Here is a 23370-nt window from a genome sequence, read left to right on the forward strand (position 1 = left end):
AGCGATCATTTTTCTGATCGCTGCATGTGTCGCTAGGTAGCTAGTTATTTTTTTAGGTTCACCGCCAGGTTTTTATATCGCTAGGTACCCCGATATACTACCCAATAATGGTTTTAATCCCCTGATTGCCGCTAGTTAACCCTTTCACCCCCTTTTGCCAGTGTCACTAAGCGATCGTTTTTCTGATCGCTGCATTAGTGTCGCTACAGTCGCTAGGTAGCTAGTTATTTTTTTAGGTTCACCGCCAGGTTTTTATAGCGCTAGGTACCCCGATATACTACCCAATAATGGTTTTAACCCCCTGATTGCCGCTAGTTAACCCTTTCACCCCCTTTTGCCAGTGTCACTAAGCGATCATTTTTCTGATCGCTGCATGTGTCGCTAGGTAGCTAGTTATTTTTTTAGGTTCACCGCCAGGTTTTTATAGCGCTAGGTACCCCGATATACTACCCAATAATGGTTTTAACCCCCTGATTGCTGCTAGTTAACCCTTTCACCCCCTTTCACCAGCGATCACAGTATAAGTGTCACTGGTGACGCTGGTTAGCCAGTTAGTTATTTAGGTTCCCCATCAGGTTTTTATATAGCGCCAGGGACCCCCATATACTACCTAATAAAAATTTGAACCCCGATTGCCCCTAGTTAACCCTTTCACCACTGATCACTGTAAGTGTTACAGGTGACTCTGGTTAGTTTGTTTTTTATAGCATCAGGGCACCCACCATTTATTACCCAATAAAGGTTTAACCCCCTGATCACCCGGCGGGTGATATCAATTAGGTTTTAGGGTCAGGGTCTGCGTCGCCCCAGGCAGCGCTAGGTTAGTGCCAGTACCGCTAACACCCACACGCAAAGCATACACCTCCCGTAGTGCTATAGAATCTGAACAGATCAATATCTGATCTGATCAGATCTATACTAGCGTCCCCAGCAGTTTAGGGTTCCAAAAAAACGCATTGTTAGCGGGATCAGCCCAGATACCTGCTAGCTCCTGCGTTTTGCCCCTCTGCCCAGCCCACCCAAGTGCAGTATCGATCGATCACTGTCACTTACAAAACGCTAAACACATAACTGCAGCGATCGCAGAGTCAGGCCTGATCCCTGCCATCGCTAACAGGTTTTTTGGTAGCATTTTATATTTAAATCCGGAAGGCAGTGCTTGGTTTTCGGGGTTCCGTACGTGGCTAGGCTCCCAAAAAGTCCCCCACATGTGGTATCCCCGTACTCGGGAGAAGCAGCAGAATTTATTTTGGGGTGTAATATGACTTATGCCCATAGCATGTGTGAGCAATATATCATTTAGTGACAACTTTGTGCAAAAAAAAAAAGTTTGTAATATTCCCGCAACTTGTGGCAAAATATAAAATATTCCATGGACTCAACATGCCTCTCAGTAAATAGCTTGGGGTGTCTACTTTCCAAAATGGGGTCATTTTGGGGGGTTTTGTGCTATTTTGGCATTTTATGGCCTTCGAAACTGTGATAGGTAGTGAGGAGTTAAATCAAAAATTTGCACCCTTAGAAATCCTGAAGGTGGTGATTGGTTTTCGGGGTGCCGTGCGCGACTAGACTCCCAAAAAGTCCCACACATGTGGTATCCCCATACTCGGGAGAAGTAGCGGAATATATTTTGGGGTGCAATTCCACATATAACCATGGCATGTGTGAGCAATATATCATTTAGTGACAACTTTTTGTAAAAAATTATTATTATTTTTTTTTGTCATTATTCAATCCTTTAGGACAAAAAAAATAAATATTCAATGGGCTCAACATGCCCCTCAGCAATTTCCTTGGGGTGTCTACTTTCCAAAATGGGGTCATTTGGGGGGGATTTGTACTGCCCTGCCATTTTAGCACCTCAAGAAATGAGATCGGCAGTCATAAATTAAATGCTGTGTAAATTCCAGAAAATGTACTCTAGTTTGTAGACGCTATAACTTTTGCGCAAACCCAAAAATATATACGCTTATTGACATTTTTTTTACTAAAGACATGTGGCTGAATAAATTTTGCCCTCAATGTATGACTAAAATTTAGTTTATTCGATTTTTCTTATAACAAAAAGAAGAAAATATCTTTTTTTTTCAAAATTTTCGCTCTTTTTTCCATTTATATCGCAAAAAAAAAAAATCGCAGAGGCAATCAAATACCATCAAAAGAAAGCTCTATTTGTGGAAAGAAAAGGACGCAAATTTAGTTTGGGTGCAATATTGCATGACCGCACAATTACCAGTTAAAGCAGCGCAGTGCGAAATTGCAAAAAGACCTCTGGTCCTTAAGGTGTTTATTGGTCCGGAGCTGAAGTGGTTAAATCAGCCCGATTTAAAGAGGAAGTAAACCCTGATGAGTTTACTGCCTCTTTTTTTCCCTGCAAAGGTAAAGCATAATGGTCTACTATGCATCGCATAGTAGCCCATTATGTGTCACTTACCTGACACAGGAGCCAGCGAAGTCGTGCTGTCCCCTGTAGTCCGCCGCATCCATCTTGCTGGTGGCGTCTCGCAGCTCCGCCGCTGTCATTCGGCGAAGCCGCGATGACGTCACTCCCGCGCATGCGCACGGGAGTCGACAAATGCGGCAGCTCCATTTTTGGAACTGCCGCGTTCAGTGCGCCTGCGCGCCGCTGTCTACGGCGCATGCGCCATAGACAGCGGTGCCCGTTTTTGGGCAAATATCTCCTAAACCATATAGGTTTAGGAGATATTGCTTGGACCTACAGGTAAGCCTTAATCTAGGCTTACCTGTAGGTCAAAGTGGTTTGTAAGGGTTTACAACCACTTTAAATCGTGATTTTTAAAATGCGACTGTCATCTCTGTCCCGTGGCTCCTCCTCTGACCCGCTGTTCACTCACCGACAGTTGCATTCATTTTAATGGGGCGGCTGGTGATGCGGGATGTGGCGGCAGCAGGTGAGTGGATGCCCCCTAACGGGTTGCCATGATGGATCTGAAATGACGGGTGCTCTTTAAATGTAAGGACTTCTTCTTGCTGGTAGTTAGAATCTTTATAATTTGCACACAAAATGAAGGTTTCCTATTTGGAACCATAAGCTGTCAGGTTAGTAAAACGGCGATATCCTAACCAATTTCAGGTTAATCACACATAATTGGACAACTACTCAAATTCTTTTATTTAATTAAAACAATAACATTGCCAGCGCATGTTATCTCGGCTTGCAGAGCTTGGATTCATTGAATGAGTTTACCAAAAATGTACAGCCTCTTACTACATAACTATGCTCCATTTCATGCTGAATAAACATCTGTAGATAGATTTTTACTCAAAAAGCATTTTATTAAATCAAATTTGATTAAAAATCAAAAAAATCTGGTTTAAATAAATTAACAAAAAAAAATCAATATGTATTTATATATCCGCCCTGAGGGTTGGACAGTGTATTAAAGTGGAAGTTCAGGGATAACCCAACTAACACTAAACCTAATCTATCTAACCCTGTAAAGCAAAAATTGTAGCAAACCAACAAAATCAGATTCTTGGGTTTTCTTACAGAAAGAAGCCTAAATCGGAACTTAACTTAATTGACTTGGGGTGTATTGCTCCGCCCCACCCTCCCTTTTATATGTTTATTTATTTTTTTCCATTTTCCAAATGGCACTGCCCCTCCAACACAATTCTGGCATAGATTATAATGGTGCGTCCTTCTCTCACTGCCTCAGGGGCCCATTCACAGAACCGCCTGGGTGGGGTGGGGGGGTCCTCGTGTGTCCTAGGGGGGCCAGGCTGTCTGAATGTAGAAGAGGCAGCTGGCTGAAAAGGACCAAGATGGCAGTGCAGGACCCTGGCTGTCACACCTGAACGGCAGATCTCTGCAGGACAACAATGGATCTGCTGGGCAGGCGAGTATGTTTGTTTGTTTTTGAATAAAGGAATCCAGCATTGGATGGCACAAAGTTCCCCTTTTGATCCTACAGCTGATCTAAAAGGCATGAAAGTGTTTCTACTGTAGCTTCAGGTTGAAACTGACAATAATATATTTTTATTTAGGATACCCTGCCCTCCCTGGGAGGAAATGAGGTGAAGAGTCGCGCTGTAGTCAAATATTCCTCCGCCCCACCAGCCACAGCATTCGCTCAGCTTCAGGAGAAGACGGACTTAAAGTTACCCCCTGCTAATTGGCTGCGGGAGAATGCCAAGCTCGGGCCTACTAGTCTTGGAAGCGGCAAGAGCAAGCCATTCTCAAGGTAGGATTTTATACCGGTGATTGTATGGGGGGGGGGGGAAACTGGGGTGCACTTTGTCTTATATTCTTTCCTAAACTGAAGTTGCCCATACCTGACCCGAATTTAAGCCAAATCCTGCTTGGTCACAGAACTCTGACCCAGCCCCCGATTAGCGGGGCGAAGAAGGGCGTGGCTGGTGCTTCGCTGGTTGAGGCCACATTTATCTACATACTAATGCATCGGGTTGGTGAGCGGCGCCTTTTCTCCATTTGATATTACACCTCTGCATAGTGCACTGACCCCCAGCTCTCTGCACTGCAATCAGCGGGAAGATCTCTGTCTCAGCTTAGAAGTTTCATTTGGACCCCCCTCCTCTCCTTCCCAGCCACAAATGTAAATAATCCAGCAATCAAAATTAGGAGTGGAAGGGGGTATGCTTCTCAAACTCCCGATAGGGCCTGTGAGGCTAAATTAAGGGAGGGTGCCAACATACTGTCACATGTGGGAGTTCTCTAATGCCGCCTCTAATCAGGAATTATATGCTAAAGTTACTTTTTTTTTTTTATTTACTTATTTTATGGCTTTCTGGTTTCTTTGTGAAGATTGCAATGCACACTGTTCACTTGCTGTGGTAATTGTAGAAAATATTTTGCTTGTGATATGAAATCCTTAGTAAACTACACAAAAGAACAGTTTGATATTGGTGTGCCAGCTGCTGATTTTGTGCTTTCTTGTATCCGATTGTGTTTTTGGCTTTCTTACAGCTTTGGCATGGCCTATGATTTCATAGACTCTGTGGGGAAGGAGGTTGATGTGGTGTCTGATTCGGAGGTAAAGTGATTTATTATTATTAATAATAATATATTTTATTTAAATCCAGAACCTTATAGTCATGTATATCCTTTAAAAACCACTGTCACTAAACCACTGTCACTGTGCCCATGTAAGATGAGGTGCTGCAGAGTTAACACTACCATTTTATTTTATTGTTCGGGTACTTGTATAACGCCATCATATTATGCAGTGTTTTACATATATATATTGTTCGTTCACATCAGTCCCTACCCTTAAGGAGCTTACAGTCTCTAAGGTCCCTAACTCCCTAACTCACATTCACTTACTCACATACTGGGGCCAATTTAGACCGGGGCCATTTCACCTACCAGCATGTCTTTGTAGTGTGGGAGGAAACCAGAATACCCAGAGGAAACCCACACATGTACATGGAGAACAATGCAAACTCCAGGCAGGTAGTGCCGTGGAGATTCTACATTCTCCCTGTTCAATAGAAGTGCCTGCAAAGTATCCTTGACTCTTCCAGTGTGGGAGATACGGGCATATGGTGTCTTTTTTTTGCATTCCTGACAATGTACTACAAAAAAAGGCAATATGAATAGAATAAAACCAATATTTATTATACACAATTAAGATTTAAGAATACAATCTAAAATCATGTGATAAATACTGCCAGATTTATCATACAAACAGCAGAGCAGAAGAAGGTAACAATTGTAGAATCAACACGTTTCTCCCAAAATGGGGTTCTTTAGGATGCACTTGGTGTTCACAATATATTGACAAGAATGGTAATGGTAGCCCAATTTAGACCCAATAGACCAGGGCAACAGGAGGGGGGAAAATGATAGCTAAAACTTTAAATTCCCCCAGCCCTATATTCAGCCAGTAATGCTGCAAGTGCCGAGTCGGCCTTAAATGTCAAAAAGGCCGACTCTGCGGCACTTGCAGCATTACTGGTCGAATATAGGGCTGGAGGTTTTTGTGATCCATGGGACAGAGGTTTGGGATTGAATTGAAAGTTTTAGCTATTCCCTCCCTCCTGTTACCCTGGTCTATTGGCTCTAAATTGTACTACCTTCCCTTGTACTTACCATTTTTGTCAATATTGTGCACAGTGTATCCTGAAGAAGCCCATTTTGGACGAAACACTTTGATCCTACCCATGTTACCTTCTTCTGCTCTGCTGTTTGTGGCAGCATTTATCACAGGATTCTAGGTTGTATTCTTACATTTTAATCGTGTATAATATTATGTTTATTCAAATTGCTTTTTATTTTTTATTTTAGTACAAAAAAAAATCACCCCCGTCAATATGCCTGGACCTCCTTCCGCCGGGAGAGTCAGGATACTTTGCTTTTCTACATTATAGTGTTGGGTGATGTATGTTTCTATTCTCATGCTTTGATGTTTATTTCTTCACAGAACATAAAGAAGCTCTTAAAGATTCCATACAGTAAGTCTCATGTCAGCATGGCTGTTCACCGTATTGGACGCACCCTACTTCTGGATGAACTGGACATTCAGGAGCTTTTCATGAGGTCCTCTCAGGTGAGGGAATGTAGAACGCTTTGTTATAGAAAGTTTTCCAGATTTATTTTATTAGTATTGTTGTTCAATTATTCTAATATATAACAAAAAGTTATGTTAATTTAATATTTTAGTTTTATGTGGGTAACACTGGAAATTGCTTAGGTGTGCTCTTTTGACATCCTGACTTATACAATTTCCATTAGCATTACCTTTTTAAACTACCGTATATACTCGAGTATAGGCCGACCCGAATATAAGCCGAGGCCCCCAATTTACCCCCAAAAAAACTGGCAAACTTATTGACTCGTGTATAAGCCGAGGGTGAGACATGCCTGTCCATCCCTGTGTGTGTGTCCGTCCATCCCTGTGTGTCCGTCCATCCCTGTGTGTCCGTCCATCCCTGTGTGTCCGTCCATCCCTGTGTGTCCGTCCATCCATCCCTGTGTGTGTGTGTGTCCATCCATCCATCCATCCCTGTGTGTGTGTGTGTCCATCCATCCATCCATCCCTGTGTGTGTGTGTGTCCATCCATCCATCCATCCCTGTGTGTGTGTGTCTCCATCCATCCATCCATCCCTGTGTGTGTGTGTCTCCATCCATCCATCCATCCATCCCTGTGTGTGTGTGTCTCCATCCATCCACCCATCCCTGTGTGTGTCTCCATCCATCCACCCATCCCTGTGTGTGTGTGTGTGTGTGTGTGTGTGTGTGTGTGTATATGTATGTGTGTGTGTGTGTGTGTGTGTGTGTGTGTCCAGCCTACCTTTGTCCCGAGCCTCCGTCCCGTGCCTTGCCTCCTTGCCTCCGTTCCGTCCCGTGCCGTGCCGTGCCTTGCCGTCGTGTCGTGCCTTGCCTTGCCTCCGTCCCGTCCCGTCCCGTGCCGTGCCTTGCCTTGCCTTGCCTTGCCTCCGTCCCGTGCCCTCTTCGGCGGCCATTGTAAAATTCAAAAGCCGCGCCTCCTCCTTCGCCTGTGATAGGCGGAACACTGAATTTCCCAGCAGCCTGTGTTCCGCCTATCACTGCCTTCGTATCATCCTCGTCCGTAGTACGAGGATGATACGATGTCCGTGATAGGCGGAACACAGGCTGCTGGGAAATTCAGTGTTCCGCCTATCACAGGCGAAGGCGGAGCCGGAGGCGCGGCTTTTGAATAGAATGGCCGCTGTCTGTCTGCTCGACACGCTGATCGAGCGGGCAGACAGCGATGACTCGAGTATAAGCCGAGGGGGGCACTTTCAGCCTCAAAAAAGAGGCTGAAAATCTCGGCTTATACTCGAGTATATACGGTATGTAGTAGAAAGTATTTAGGTTTGACCTCATATTATATGGTTTTGGTAAATCTAAAGGAAAATTGTATAATGTATGGCCAGGCTTGGTCTTGGTAATAACTTTATTTTTTTTTCCTTTTGGGGGCCTGCCTTGTATCTGCTTTTATACATTTTCAGCAGGCCAGTGATGGTTGGGATTGCAGTGACCCATTTTTCATTAGGCTAACTGCAAGAAATCTGGTTGCTAAGGTTAACTGCATGTTTGGCATCATCATTTGCTATGTACAAATCATTACCTCTAATTGTGAGTGTCCTATGTGTATGGGTGGTGCTGTGTTAGATCTAATGCTTGGCTTCATTTATCCTGCACACTACTGTAAGCATTGGGCTCCCAGTCATAAAGCTTGGTACAGTGATGATAGTGGGTCGCTTGCTGTCACTTTCCACCTCGTTCATTCACAAAATGTATTGTATTCTTTTCACAGAATACAAGGCTTTCTTGTGGCTGTATGAGGGGAGGTTGTGACCTTTTACCACCCCTGCAGAACATTTTGTGAATGAATGAATGAACAAGGTGTAGAGCTGTCAGCCCACTATTATCATTGCACTGCTGGAGCTGTAAGTTACTGTGTTGGAAGTTCATCCAACACCCATCAATACATTTTTTTTTTTAACATAGCAAATGTTCCAAAAATGTTTTTTTTTTTTTTTATTTATTTTAATTTTTTCCTGGAGTTCAGTTTATAAGCAAACCATGATCAAACAGAGTAACAGATGTAACTTGTTATGCAGACAGGAGACTGGACATGGTTGAAGGAGTTTTATCAGAGGCTTATGGATCAGAAGTGGCAGAGAAAGAAGAAGAGTAAGGAGCACTGGTACCGGAAAGCCATCCTCTCCAAATTCCTCTATTATAGGTAATGGTTTCTCTTCTACTTATAAAAGGTGATCTATATTCTTCTTACAGAATATAGTAAACTTGGACTAAGAAAAATAAAACCACAGTCTTTGTTGACCACCGAAAATGTATTAATTTAAGGCTGAAGGGTTGGGAGAAGGATGTAGCATTACCTTCTAACATGAACCTTTTCGCTGCCAACGCCGTTTTATTATTTTTTTTATTTTATTTTTTTGCACGCCTGTTAAAAAAAAATAAAAAATTTTGACCAGATGATTGCACAAAACCCCCAAACATTATATATTTTCTGACAGCAGACACCCTAGAGAATAAAATAGTATTTTTTTTTTTTTTATGTCACAAGTTATTACCTCAAAAGTCTAGAGAACGCAACATTTCAGTAAAAAACGCACTAAAGTGAATTTTAGGGCAAATAAACGACTCAAATTTTTAGGTAAAATATAAAAGACACAGCTGCGCCGAGTAAATAGATAGTCCAACCTTAAATTTGTGTGCGCCCGTGAAATGGTGACAAAATTTCCCTACCATATATTTTCTACAGGCAACACTTCAAAAGCCCACTATAGGTATCGGTTTAGTGTTACGGAGGAGGTCTCGTGTTAGAATTATTGCTCTCCCCCTGGCGTGCGCTGTGAGTTGTAACGTGTTTCCTAGTTAAGCTAGACGGGAACACAGAGAATTGACCTGGAAGTGATATCAGAGACGTCGCTTTCTGGGTCACAACAAGAAAGGGAGGAGAGCGGAGATGTATCTTCTCCTTCCCCTCCAGGCACCCGCACTTGCCATCTCGCTCCCTGGCCCGCAAATGGGCAAGCAGAGCCTAGAAAGTGTTGGGGTGACGCCGATACTGGGGAGGGGAGCGTGTGTGAGCAATCGAGTAACAACGCTGCCGCCAGAATGCTTTCACCTGACAGGCAGGAGTCTGCAGCCACTGGAATGTGTGATTACGCTGTCCGTAAGAGGCATGGACTGGGTAGCAAAAGGGTTAATCCTTCAACAAGTGTGGTTGTGTAATGTGCAACCATATTTCTGTTCTTATTTACTTATACATAGAGGTGCACCAAATGGAGTTTTTTTTTGGTGGCGAAACCAAAAATGCAGCATGTACTTGACCATAAACTGAAACAGAAAATGACTGGTTTAAAAAAAAATATATTTTTATATATAATTGTATTTTATTCAACTTTTTAATGAACATGAATTTATTATTGGCACCTTTTTAGCGCAAGAAAAGTTACAGAAAAATGTATCCCTTTAAATTCTATGTATGTCTTCACACTGGTCCATTGCGCTTCCGTTGTGATGTTAAAAAATCTTGCTTGCTGCATTTTTGGTCAGTTAAAAAAAAAAAAAAAAAGAATTAATAACGCACCCGTGTTACCATTTTTGTTGCGTTTTTTGAGTCGCATGGCCTATGAAAAACTCACCATAAGCACAGTAAAATTGTAAACTTGCATGCGCTTTGAGTGCCATTATCGGCACTGCAAAATGGTTATAACACAATTTTCAGCCGATCTGTTTTAGTGGACAACATTTTTTTTTGCATCTCTACTTATGCATGCTGTACTTCCGTAATAGAGCTGTAAATGTCCTGAGCTACTCCTTTATCTCAAAGGTGACCTTTACTAAGAGAAACTTGAAGGTTTTTTTTCTGTTTTGACTTCTAAAAGTAAAAATTTCCTGGCTGCATTGATCTGTAAATCGCTAACCTAAAACAAACACGCAGCAAATAGTCAGGACTGCTGTTTAGCATACCTAAAGGATAAATCGCAGCTAGTCATTTTATTAAAGTCAAAGGGGAGATAAATGATAACATTAGATGTAGATAATATACAGTATATATGTATATTTCTACTTGTCAACTAGGATCTGAAATAAATGGTGGTTATCTGTATTATAAATAACTGTGTGTATGTATGTGTATATGCTTATATATATATATATATATATATATATATATATATATATATATATATATATATATGTGTGTGTGTATATTTATATTACACACACCTTTTTTTTTCTTTTTTTTAATACAGATAACCGCCATTTAATATTGACAAGTAGAAATTCTCCCATTAGATTTTTACATGAACGGAGCATGACTTGACTTAGTGCTGGCTTTAACTGTGGGCAAGGGACTATATTGAGCCTGGACCTGGGATCCTGGGTCCTATCCCAGAAAGTAGTGCTAATGCAGGGGGTGTCCACTTTTTTAACATTGGTTATCATTTTACACTGCACTGAATAGATACGCTTTTTAAATAATATGAAATATCACCTTAATTTTCTTGACTGACGTTTTTTTTTTTTTCTTGCATTTTCAGTATTAATGGTGATGACACAGCTGAGCCAGTACCCACCACCACTCCAGAGCCCAGAGAAGCTCAGAATCTTAGTGAATCCCCAGGAAGAGACAGTGTAGCTTGGCCAGCCCCGTTTGAGACGTTGCCTTCTGTATCGGAGGAAGGGGGAGCTTCCAATCAGGTTTGATCCAGGATCATGTGTTGTGTCTGTGCTCACCCAAAACTTTACACGGACAGCGTGGCTTGAGCCTGTTGTCAGGTAGAGGTCTGTGTACAGTAAGGTGTTATATTGACTTGACATTTGTCTCTTCCACAACTTTTATAGTCTGACTCATTCTCATATTTCTATAGCATATTTGCACAATAATTATTCATACTGTAGCAGGTATGGTCAAGTAATAGGTGCCTTTCATAGTGGATGTGGCAGTCTGTCTTGCCACACAAATGTTGCTTGTGTGTTCTTCCATGGGGAGGCAGAAGATGGCAACTCTCCCGCACAATATGAGAGATCACAGGCAGCACTGGACAGGGATTCTGTTTGTGGGTCCCAGATAATTAAACTTGATTACAATTAGTGGTGGGTTTTAGATGCATTTGGTGCCTAGAGGACAGGGAGAGAATAAATAAGTGGTACTTTGGTGGATTTCATTATTTAATTTTTTTTTGTCTGCGGACTGAACAGATTTCAGTTCTTTAGTGCTGTACCAATACTTGCAGACATGTGGTGAACCGGATTCTGCTGAGATGGAAGGCAAGCAGTTCAATGACCCTTTAAAGGGATTGTAAAGTGAATTTTTTTTTTTTTTTTTAAATAACAAACATGTTATACTTACCTCCACTGTGCAGCTCGTTTTGCACAGAGTGGCCCCGAACCTGCTCTTCTGGGGTCCCTCGGCGGCTGTCTCGGCTTCCTCCCGCAGGTGCTTCTCACGTTAATGCGAGCTCCCTCGCATGGTGAGAAGCACTTGCGGGCACGCTCCCGTGATACAGCCGCCGGCTATAGCCGCTCGCTGTATCACACTGTCCCGCCCCCAGCGCTCCGCGTCAGTGGATGTGATTGACAGCAGCGCGAGCCAATGGCTGCACTGCTTTCCATCCATCCACTCCAGCCAATCAGCGGCCAGGCTGAATGGTGGAAAGGACAAGGCGGGCGAGTGCGGAACTTTCGAGGGGTCAGGTAAGTAAAACAGGGGGGGCTAGGGGCGCAGGCACTGTCAGATGTTTTTTCACCTTAATGCATAGAATGCATTAAGGTGAAAAAACATTTATCTTTACAACCCCTTTAAGCCCGTAAAGAGAACCCGTCATTAAAGTATATCTCTGTGTCGGAGCAAGAAAAAAAGTAAAAATAGATTATATCCCTGCAATGCATGCGCATTGCCCAGTGAAGACCCTGTAAGTACAGAAAATAGCTGCTGATCTGCAAGAAATTAACTCAGAGCCAAAATCTTGTTATGGGGTGACAACGCTGCATGTTTGTGGTCCTGTGATAGATGGCACACTGATCCAGTGCTGGGACATTGAATCAGTGTGATATGATCACTGGAGGTAGGACATTGTTACTGTGGCTCAGGCAATTCAAATCCAGCTCCGTGACAGAAGGAGGTTGCCGGGTGATTCGGGCACAGGCAGGCTGCATCCCAAGGGCACTGGTGAGAGGTTGCATCTGACAGGCACTGGCAAGGCTTCATTAATCTCTTGTATCATGTCTGCAGTCTCTGACCATCTCCTGTATCATGTCTGCTAGAGGTGCAAGAAATAAAATTTTGCTAATACTATTAGCAGTGTGTTTAAGTTTGAGATTGCAGACATGATACAGGAGATGATTAGAAACTGCAGACTGCGTTTTTCTTGAGCTTTTCTTGCACTTAAGGTGCCAATAATGGCCAACAATAAATTCATATTAGATGAAATTGATATTAAAAAGTTGAATATAATAGTTTTATATATATATATATATATATAACAATATATACATTTTTTAAACTGTCATTTTTGGCAAAGTACATCCTGCCTTTTCGGTTTTGCCACCAAAATTTCCATTCGGTGCACCACTAGTGCCATTGCTCTCTAATTTTTTGCATCCTATTAAATAACATATTTTTTTTTTTTTTTTGTGTTTTTTTTTTTTTAAAGGGTCTAAAAAATGACTTTGTTAGAAATATTCTGTGGACGTTTGAAGATATCCATATGTTGGTTGGTTCTAATATGCCCATATTTGGAGGAGGACGGTACCCGGCTGTTAGTCTGCGACTGCGGTAAGTCAATAAAGCAAACGCAAGCCTTGAAAATACCAGCATGGCACTTTTTATGTTCCTTTTAAGTCGATTCTAAATATGGTTACAGAAATATATTTTTAGATAGTTTAAAGTGGGGTACCCCCTAAAAAAATAAAAATAAAAGTCAACAGCTACAAATACTGCAGCTGCTGGCTTTTAATAATCGGACACTTACCTGCCCCAGGGTCCAGCGATGCGGGGGAACGAAGCCCCCCCTCGCTCCCCGCTCCGCTCGCAGCGCCGTCATGCATACTGTGGGCACCCGGCTGTGGCTTCACAGCCGGGCACCCACTGCGCATGCGCGAGCGGCGCAGGGCGCCGTGATACGCCGTACAGTCACCTGGGACACATGACAGGTCCCAGGTGAATGTGCGGCGCGAGGGGAAGTGATGTCACCAGCCCGGGCAATGAAGAAGGCAAATTACGAGGGACCCCCTAGCAACCGGTATTTAGAGGTGAGTAAAATTTTTTTTTTTTGCCAATTATTATTTTTTTTTATTCAGCTTTTATTTTTTTGGTGGCAACACCACTTTAAGTAAAAAAAAAAAAATCTTTTAATATGAAGGCTACTATTGCTGATGTCCTCCTGAAAAATACTAGTGGCCTGACTGGGCAGGCCTATATATCAGCTAGATGTGTATTGTCATTATAGCCTGTAGACTGCATGGAGGGTGGGCATCATAGGGCGACAATGCTCTTCTTGCTCTTTAATACTCTTCAGTGGGGCTGTCGCCACTAGAAAAGAAAGTGGCTGTTCAGTTAAACACTAACAGAATCACACAGTTCAGTTAAAGAAAAAAAACCTTTAGGGGAAAAATGCAACACAGCCACCATAGGTAATTAATTACTGGTAAGCGTCTACTGTGTGTGTGTGTATATATCCAATTTAAATTTTTGGGTTTACATAAACTTTAAGGCTCCATTCACTCCAGTGCCCTCTATCTGTGGTGTGTATGCAATTTTTTTGATCAGCTCTTGAGAGTAAATTATATATTATTGTCAGGCTTATTCTAGTTAAAAAAAATAAATAAAAATAATAATAATTGCATTAATGGCTTGTGAATTGAGATGTCCTTTTGAAGCAAACGAGCACAATAATAATTTTAAAAAAATTGAGATCCAGTAAAACTTTGGATTGACAGTAACTTGGTCTAAAGCCTCGTACACACGATCGGACTTTGTACAAACTGTTCCGTGGACTTGGCCGTAAATTTGTATTGCATACACACGATCTGACTTTTTAGGCAACAAACACGAACGTAGTGATGTTTCAACGTACTGACGACACTTCAAAAGAGGACGTTCAATTACTCCGGTGCCACCCTTTGGTCAACTTCTGTATTGTTGTCTGATCTTTTTCATTGGTTCTGAGCATGCGTGTTTGTACCTTGTACAAAAGTCCGATGGTTTTGCGTACACGCGATCGGACTTTGCTCCATCGGACTTATGTTGTCAAAAAGTTTGTCCATTCGCACAGCCAACAAAAGTCAGATGAAAACCGAAAAAGTATGTCCGATGGAGCGTACACATGGTCGGATGTTTCCCTAAAACAGCTAATTTGCATGTTTGGTGTCAAAAAGTCTGATTGTGTGTACAGGCCTTAAGAGTGTTCTGCAAGACAAGCAACATTTTAAATAAATTTAGACTTGATATACAAGTAGCATCATGTCACAACTGAGTATAAAAGAGAAGAGAGGCGCCTCTAAGTGTAGCAATATGGTTACATTTAATGAAGATACAACATTTAGCAACTGACATGGTTGATGATTAAAACAGGCACATCTAAGTATGCAGGCATATGGGGTAAAGCTGTCCACATAGACCATCCTCCGCACGGCCATGGATGTCATCCCTTCCATGCTGCGCTTCAAGACTCGCTTTCAGATCGCTCTACTGCAGGTTAGTCTTCCCGTTCACGATTGCAGACTGACAGTGGTGAGAGTTGGCGGTGAGGAGGATGGTCTATGTGGACAGCTTTACCCCCCGGATGCCTGCATGCTTAGATTTGCCTCGTTTAATCATCAACCATGTGAGTTGCTAAATGTTGTATCTTCATTAAATGTAACCATATTGCTACACTTAGAGGCGCCTCTCTTCTCTTTTATACTCTGGAGCTCCTGCTCGATTTTGCTACTAATCCCCTTGTGGAGGCTTCCATTTGTGGATGGACATTTTATGGTTGGACAACCTATGACATTGCTATAATCTTTTTACATGGACTATAAACTGAAGGACTTATGAATAAATGGTTGTGGAACGAATCATCGGAGTTTCCCTTATTTCTTATGGAGGAAATTCAGTTTGTTATACAAGTTCTTTGGATTACAAGCATGTTTCCGGAAGGAATTATGCTCGCAATCCAAGGTTTTACTGTATATGGATATAGATAGATATGTTTTCATTGGCATTGCATTTGGGAGCTTTTGATGTCATTGTATTATGCCACAGACTGACAAGTTTTCTTTTCTCACAAGTAAGATCTTAAACTGGATGTTGTGATTTTAGGGATAATAATAAACCAATCAATGTGCTGACTGGGATTGATTACTGGCTGGACAATCTGATCTGTAATGTACCAGAACTTGTCATGTGCTTCCATGTGAATGGCATCGTACAGGTAAGATTTGAACTGTTTATACACTACATACAATTTATATTAATGCTTTGGAAGAGGGCAAGCTCAAACATTATGCATATGCAGGATCTCACAAAAGTGAGTACACCCCCCACATTTTTGTAAATATTTTATTATATCTTTTCATGTGACAACACTGAAAAAAATGACACTTTGCTACAATTATAAAGTAGTGAGTGTACAGCTTGTATAACGGTGTAAATTTGCTGTCCTCTCAAAATAAGTCGACACACAGCCATTAATGTCTAAACCACTGGCAACAAAAGTGAGTACACCCTTAAGTGAAAAAGTCCAAATTGGGCCAATTAGCCATTTTTCCTCCCCGGGGGTCATGTGACTCGTTAGTGTTGCAAGGTCTCAGGTGTGAATGGGGAGCAGGTGTGTTAAATTTGGTGTTATCGCCCAAACTCTCTCATACAGATCACTGTAAGTATAACATGGCACTTCATGCCAAAGAACTCTTTGAGGATCTGAAAAAGAGTTATTGCTCTACATAAAGATGGCCTAGGCTATAAGGAGATTGCCAAGACCCTGTAACTGAGCTGCAGCACGGTAGCCAAGACCTTATAGCAGTTTAACACTTAGATTCCACTTAGAACAGGCCTCGCCATGATTGTCTTTGGGAAATAGACGTATGAGTGCTGCCAGCATTGCTGCAGAGGTTGAAGGTGTGGGGGGCTCAGTCTGTCAGACCATACGCCATACACTGTATCAAATTGGTCTGCATGGCTGGCGTTCCAGAAGGAAGCCTCTTCTAAATATGATGCACAAGAAAGCCCACAAACAGTTTGCTGAAGACAAGCAGACTAAGGCCAAGGATTACTGGAACCATGTCCTGTGGTCGGATGAAACCAAGATAAACTTATTTGGTTCAGATGGTGTCAAGCGTGTGGCGGCAACCAGGTGAGGAGTACAAAGACAAGTGTGTCTTGTCTACAGTCAAGCATGGTGGTGGGTGTGTCATGGTCTGGGGCTGCATGAGTGCTGCCGGCACTGGGGAGCTACAGTTCATTGAGGGAACCATGAATGCCAACATGTACTGTGACATACTGAAGCAGAGCATAATCCCCTCCCTTCGGAGACTGGGCCGCGGGGCAGTATTCCAACATAACCCCAAACACACCTCCAAGACGACCACTGCCTTGCTAAAGAAGCTGAGGGTTAAGGTGATGGACTGACCAAGCATGTCTCCAGACCTAAATCCTATTGAGCATCTGTGGGGCATCCGCAAACAGAAGGTGGAGGAGCGCAAGTTCTCGAACATCCACCAGCAATGTGAAGTCGCCATGGAGGAGTGGAAGAGGACACCAGTGGCAATCTGTGACGCTCTGGTGAACTCCATGCCCAAGAGGGTTAAGGCAGTGGTGGAAAATAATGGTGGCCACACAAAATATTGACACTTTGGGCCCAATGTGGAAATTTTCACTTAGAGGTGTACTCTCTTTTCTTGGCAGCGGTTTATACATTAATGGCTGTGTGTTGCGTTATTTTGAGGGGACAGCAAATTTACACTGTTATACAAGCTGTACACTCACTACTTTACATTGTAGCAAAGTGTCATTTCTTCAGTGTTGTCACATGAAAAGATATAATAAAATATTTACACAAACGTGAGGGGTGTACTCACTTTTGTGAGATACTGTATATCCTATATGGAATTAAAAATGTTACAAACATGCATTCTTGGTTGTATATATGTTGCTGTTGGAGATTTTGCTTCACTTCTTGCCTGACAAAATGATTGACATCACTGCTCTTTAACATTAAAAAGATCAAAGGCAGGGCAGGCAGGTACCGTATATACTCGAGTATAAGCCGAGATTTTCAGCCTCTTTTTTGAGGCTGAAAGTGCCCCCCTCGGCTTATACTCGAGTCATCGCTGTCTGCCTGCTCGATCAGCGTATCGAGCAGACAGACAGCGGCCATTCTAACATTCAAACGCCGCGCCTCCGCCTCCGCCTTCGCCTGTGATAGGCGGAACACTGAATTTCCCAGCAGCCTGTGTTCCGCCTATCACGGACATCGTCTCATCCTCGTACTACGGACGAGGATGAGACGATGCCCGTGATAGGCGGAACACAGGCTGCTGGGAAATTGAGTGTTCCGCCTATCACGGACATCCGATAGGCGGAACAGCAGTCAGTGGGAAATTGAGTGTTCCGCCTATCACGGACATCCGATAGGCGGAACAGCAGTCAGTGGGAAATTGAGTGTTCCGCCTATCACCGACGGAGGCGCGGCTTTTGAATCCTAGAATGGCCGCCGACGAAGAGCTGAAGGACGGAGGCTCGGCTCGGGACGGGCCGGGCCGGGCCGGGACGCAGGCTGGCCGGGCCGGGACGCAGGCTGGCCGGGACGCAGGCTGGCCGGGACGCAGGCTGGACGGACACAGGCAGGCTGGACACAGGTAGGCTGCACGGACACACACACACACACACACACACACACACACACACACACACACACACACACACACACACACACACACGGATGCATGGACACACACACACACACACACACACGGATGCATGGACACACACACAGGGATGGATGGACCCACAGGGATGGACGGACACACAGGGATGGACAGGCATGTCTCACCCTCGGCTTATACACGAGTCAATAATTTTTTCCAGTTTTTTGGGGGTAAATTGGGGGCCTCGGCTTATATTCGGGTCGGCCTATACTCGAGTATATACGGTAAATATAATTCCCTTCTTATTTTAATTCTTTAAGTAGAGTAGGGGAAGCCTAGAACTTCAGTCAGCTTTTTAATGCTGTGTACCTGAAGATTATTCCCCACTTCTGTCTGGTGAAACGCATGTCACATAACAGGACATGAGAAGAAATATATCGAATTGATCCTTTGTTTGCAGTAAAAGTATGATAGATGTACTCTTCCCTTCCCATTTTGTTTTGGCTGGATATACTCCAATTACATTTCAGGTGTAGCAGATAGCCTAACTTTTTTTTTTTATCTTTACAGAAATATGAGATGATTAAAACGGAAGATATCCCAAATCTGGAGAACTCCAACTTTTCCACCAAGGTGATTAAAGACATAGCACAGAATATACTGTCATTTCTGAAGTCTAACTGCACCAAAGAAGGTCACACCTACTGGCTGTTCAAAGGTAATACATTACAAGAATATTATGGTTGTTCTTCTGTCTGCTCCCAGGCTTCTGTTTTGATTGATAATCCTAAAAGAAATTTCATTTTACAATTCTTTAATGCCTCCTGTCCATCAGGGTACCAAGTAAATGTTGCCTGTAAACCTGCAGCAGAGTCTTGGAAGCAGAGGTGTGACTTTGTTTTTTGTGTGTGTTTTTTAATTTTTTAATTTTTTATATTCTGCCCTTATTTAATTTTGGTATCAGCAAAAACATTTGGCACAAATAACCAATTTCAAACTGAACATTTGGAGGTGTAGTTTATATATTGATAAAATTTGTGGATCATTTCATATTAAAACAGGAACAGAGTGCACAAAGCATTCGTATATTTAAAATGGCATTTAGCTCAAACTATACTTTTGGCGTGTGTGTGTTTAAAAAAATAAATAAATAAATAAATAAAAAAGTGTATAGTTTTATGTGGGGCTATGGTAACTATTGGAAGATTACCATGCACAGCGGTTAATCTAAAGCCACACTGCCACATCAGGGTACCTCCTGGTTTTGTTTCTAATTCTACGCTGAGATCCCAGCTATGGGTCATATACACCAACCAGCCATAATGAGTGAATGTTCATAATATTGAAGCATTGGACACCACTAGACCTCTGATGGTAAAGTGTGATATGTGGCACCAAGCCATCAGCATCAGATCCTTTTAAGTTGTGAGGTGGGGTCTCCATGGATTTGACTTGTTTTTCACGCACATCCCACAGAGGCCCAATTGTATTGAGATATGAAGAATTTGGAGGCCATGTCAACATCTCACTCGTTGTGTGCTTCAAATCATTCTTGAATTCATCAGATCAGGCGTTCAGATGCTCATGTTTCCAGCGTAGATACTTTTGACTGTAGACACTGATCAGCATGGGTACCATAACCAGTCTGCAGCTACACAGCCCATATGCAACAAATGTGATGCTGTGTTTTATGACGCCTTTCTATCAGAACCAGCATTAACTATTTAAGCATGCATCAGTGAACGCCAGCTGACCCTGTTGCTGGTTCACCGGTTTTCCTTCCTTGGACCACTTCTATAAACATTCTACAAGAGCTGCAGTTTTGGAGATTCTCTGACCCAGTCATTCATCCATTACAATTTGGCCCATGTCAAAGTTGCTCAAATCCTTACGCTTGCCCATATTATTATTATTATTATTATTATTATTATTATTATTATTATTATTATTATTATTTTTTCTTTTTTTTCTTTCTTCAACACAACTTCAAGGACGTGATCACTTGCTGCCAAATTGATTCCACCCACGTTCAGATGCCATCATTATGAGATCCATGTTGTTTACCTGTCATAAGTGGTCATAAGGTTATGGCTATTTCTGGTATATAGCAGTGCACAAACGGAGAGCAAGCTCATCTGGAGGAAGCCCCTTTTCTCCTTAAAGGTACAGCAACACACCAGAAGTCCAGACATCGGCTTTACAAAGCATTCTAAGACTTCCAGTATGTGTCTGCACCAAATCGAATAAAGTAACAATGGAAGTCTTCAGCTGCTTTGCAAAGATGCCTAAGCTTCTGGAGTGTTGCTGTACCTCCCCTAGCTGGGAACTCAATTTGGTGTCTGGTAATTGTTGCGTACAATTGCAAAGTAATTGAAACGGCTTAATATGTTTTTTATGGATAACTTTGAAAGTGTAGTTATATTGTTCTGCTCATGTGAACCTTCTTTGTATTTTTTTATAATTTATTTTTTTTGTTTTTTTTCAAATAGATCAGAGTTGTTGCCATTGTTTTTTTCAGTATTTGGTTCACACTCGTACTACAGTGCATCAGTAGTAAATATCTTCCAGCTGTCATTATTAGTTTCTAACAGTGTGATGACCGATCTTCATGTGGTGTTTTGTGTGTTTTTCTTTTTTGGGCAGCCAGCGGAAGTGATATAGTAAAACTGTATGACCTCACTACTTTGTGTGAAGAAACTGAGGACAAATATCAGAACCCATTCACCATGCCAGTGGCTGTTCTCCTCTATAAGTAAGTGTTTTCTTACCAGTTTCATCTTTCCTGATGTCTTTTGCCTTATTTGTCTGCTCATACTGTCCTTTTGTCACTAACCTTTTATGTGAGATTAAAGCTGAACTCCTCCAGGTTCCAGCCAACTTTAGCTCCATGTTCTCATTCACATCAAACATGAAACCAAAATACGCTAAAACTTTCATCTTTGGAAGAACATAATACAGATACTACCTCTGCCAACCTCTACTTTCCTAGAATTACATCTATGGAATACAATACAAGTTCTCCATTCTCTCATTTATATTGTTTTTTTGATGTGCTCTATATTATAACCCATTCCAGCCCTCTGTGCTGGAATGGGTTATAATATTTATATCTGTGCAGATCTGGGAAACTGACAAGTGGTATGAAGTATTATGTCTCAGCGGAATATTAAGAGTCGCTGAAGTATAATTAACTGCTGATGAGTTGTGTAATTAAAACCCATCTTAATCATATTCCACTAATAATATCAATATAAGCCTTTATGATTTTGAACACTTTATCTATTTGCAATCGGTGTTAGCTGGGATATTTCCCTAGAGTACATTTGGAAACAAAACTGAAACTTCTGCTCTGTAAGATATTAAGATATTCATCATGATGAGGAGCGTTGTGAAACCCGCGACAGCCACTGCAAGGCAGTTTGACATGCTGTGTGTTTATTCCTGTTTTGCAGAAGTGTACAATCATGCCATCTACTGGTCATTGCAGTGATCTTTTTGCTCTTTCCTTAGGGTGGCTTGTAATATGATGATGAAGAAAGTGCAAAATAGGAAACATTATGGAACTATTCGTACACTATTGTTAAACTGCCTGAAGTTAGTGGACAAAGGAAGGCATCCTCAGGTATGTATATGATGCTTCTTCAAATGTAATCAAGTTTGCTAAACACTGTTCATGGTGTTGATATAGATATAGATTTATTTAACCCTAATGGCCTCAACAAATACCTCTGCAGAATGGTGATGTTTTTTGACAGAATAATGCAGTCCTATCCTTCTTCCTTTTTTTTTTTTTTTTTTTTACTTTTTTTAATTAATTATTATACATTCTTCAGATAATTGCTTCAGCCAACTACATGCTGTCAGAACTCTTCCAGCTTGAGCCAAAGAAGGAGGAAGGTGTGGATGCTGCTTCCAATGGGAACTCTGATGAGAGCTACAGTGAGGAGGAAGAGGAGGAAGAGTTGGGGGACAGTGATGAGAATGGAGCATACAACTCCGCTTCCAACCCCCCTGAAGACAGCAAGGCTGTGGCTGTCATCAAGTCCGTCGGGGAGCTCTCTGTTCCAGAAAAGTATAAGTCCACCCATCAAATCAGGGTAAGGAGAGATGTCCAAAGCCAGTAATTGTTCCACTGTGAGCTGGAGATTTTGTTTTGTTTTTTTACTCCTAGCTTTTGCTTATGTGAGTAAACGGTTTCCCCACATTTTTTTCACATTACTCAGTAAATGGTTTTGTTCTGTATTTTCCCAACGTTTACAGAAATTGTCAAAAATGAATATCTTTTCAGCATAAGGCACGTTTCGCATGGGGTGGACTCTGGAGAAGTGAATCTGCCTGGTCAGTGGTGAATCTGTCCGCCGATCCTCCACTGAGCAGGGGGATGTCAGGTCCCTCTCTGCTCCTCTGATGCAGAACAGACACAGCCCGCTGTTCTTGATGGGGCTATTGGATGGATACAATACAATTTATTTATGTATTTATTTTTTTCTCCATTTCCATCCGACTATCATTCATTCTGATCCGCCAGACAGATGGGGAACGAATCTCCATCCATCAGTTTTTAGCGGACAGGATCGGGTGTCAGCGGACACGTGTCTATTGATATCCGCCGCTGCATAGAGCACAATGGATGATCCGATCAGGTCTGCCAGAAAAACTGACAGGCGGACCAGATTTTTCCGTCAGTGTGAAAGGGACCTAAAAGTATTTCACAATTGCAAAACGAGTGAACAAAAACTTCAGTCTGTCCAACAATTGCTTCTTCATCATCAGCATTCAGCTGTGCCTGAATGTACACACCCTTTTTGCACTTGGAGAGAAACATAAGCGCAAGCATGGATAAATGCTGATGCAGAAACAGCTGCTGTCAACCTGAGCACGCCACTGAACAGCCATTCATTTGTACTAGTGGACGTAGAGTGTTGGGGATTTTACACTTCTGTACATTGGACCTGCAGAATATCAGTGTAGAGATCCACAAAGTGAGAGCAGAACCGCCACTTGGCTTTTTAACAACTGCAACAGTTGGTTGAAA

General features: G+C 42.2%; 1 protein-coding gene across 1 annotated transcript in view; it reads left to right on the forward strand.

Moving 5' to 3' along the window:
• The window catches only part of EDRF1 (erythroid differentiation regulatory factor 1), a 142161-nt gene that overhangs the window by 6779 nt on the left and 112012 nt on the right, over nucleotides 1-23370 (forward strand). Inside the window, exons 2-12 of the mRNA XM_077455495.1 lie at nucleotides 4009-4205; nucleotides 4949-5015; nucleotides 6405-6530; nucleotides 8573-8697; nucleotides 11027-11186; nucleotides 13142-13263; nucleotides 15790-15901; nucleotides 18906-19053; nucleotides 20979-21087; nucleotides 21846-21957; nucleotides 22169-22432. Coding sequence (XP_077311621.1) covers nucleotides 4009-4205; nucleotides 4949-5015; nucleotides 6405-6530; nucleotides 8573-8697; nucleotides 11027-11186; nucleotides 13142-13263; nucleotides 15790-15901; nucleotides 18906-19053; nucleotides 20979-21087; nucleotides 21846-21957; nucleotides 22169-22432 — 1542 coding nt within the window. The remainder of the gene's footprint in view (nucleotides 1-4008; nucleotides 4206-4948; nucleotides 5016-6404; nucleotides 6531-8572; nucleotides 8698-11026; nucleotides 11187-13141; nucleotides 13264-15789; nucleotides 15902-18905; nucleotides 19054-20978; nucleotides 21088-21845; nucleotides 21958-22168; nucleotides 22433-23370) is intronic.

Source organism: Lithobates pipiens, unplaced genomic scaffold, assembly GCF_037356315.1.
Source record: "Lithobates pipiens isolate NorthernLeopardFrog02 unplaced genomic scaffold, aLitPip1_a1.2 Scaffold_25, whole genome shotgun sequence".
Taxonomy (NCBI): Eukaryota; Metazoa; Chordata; class Amphibia; order Anura; family Ranidae; genus Lithobates; species Lithobates pipiens.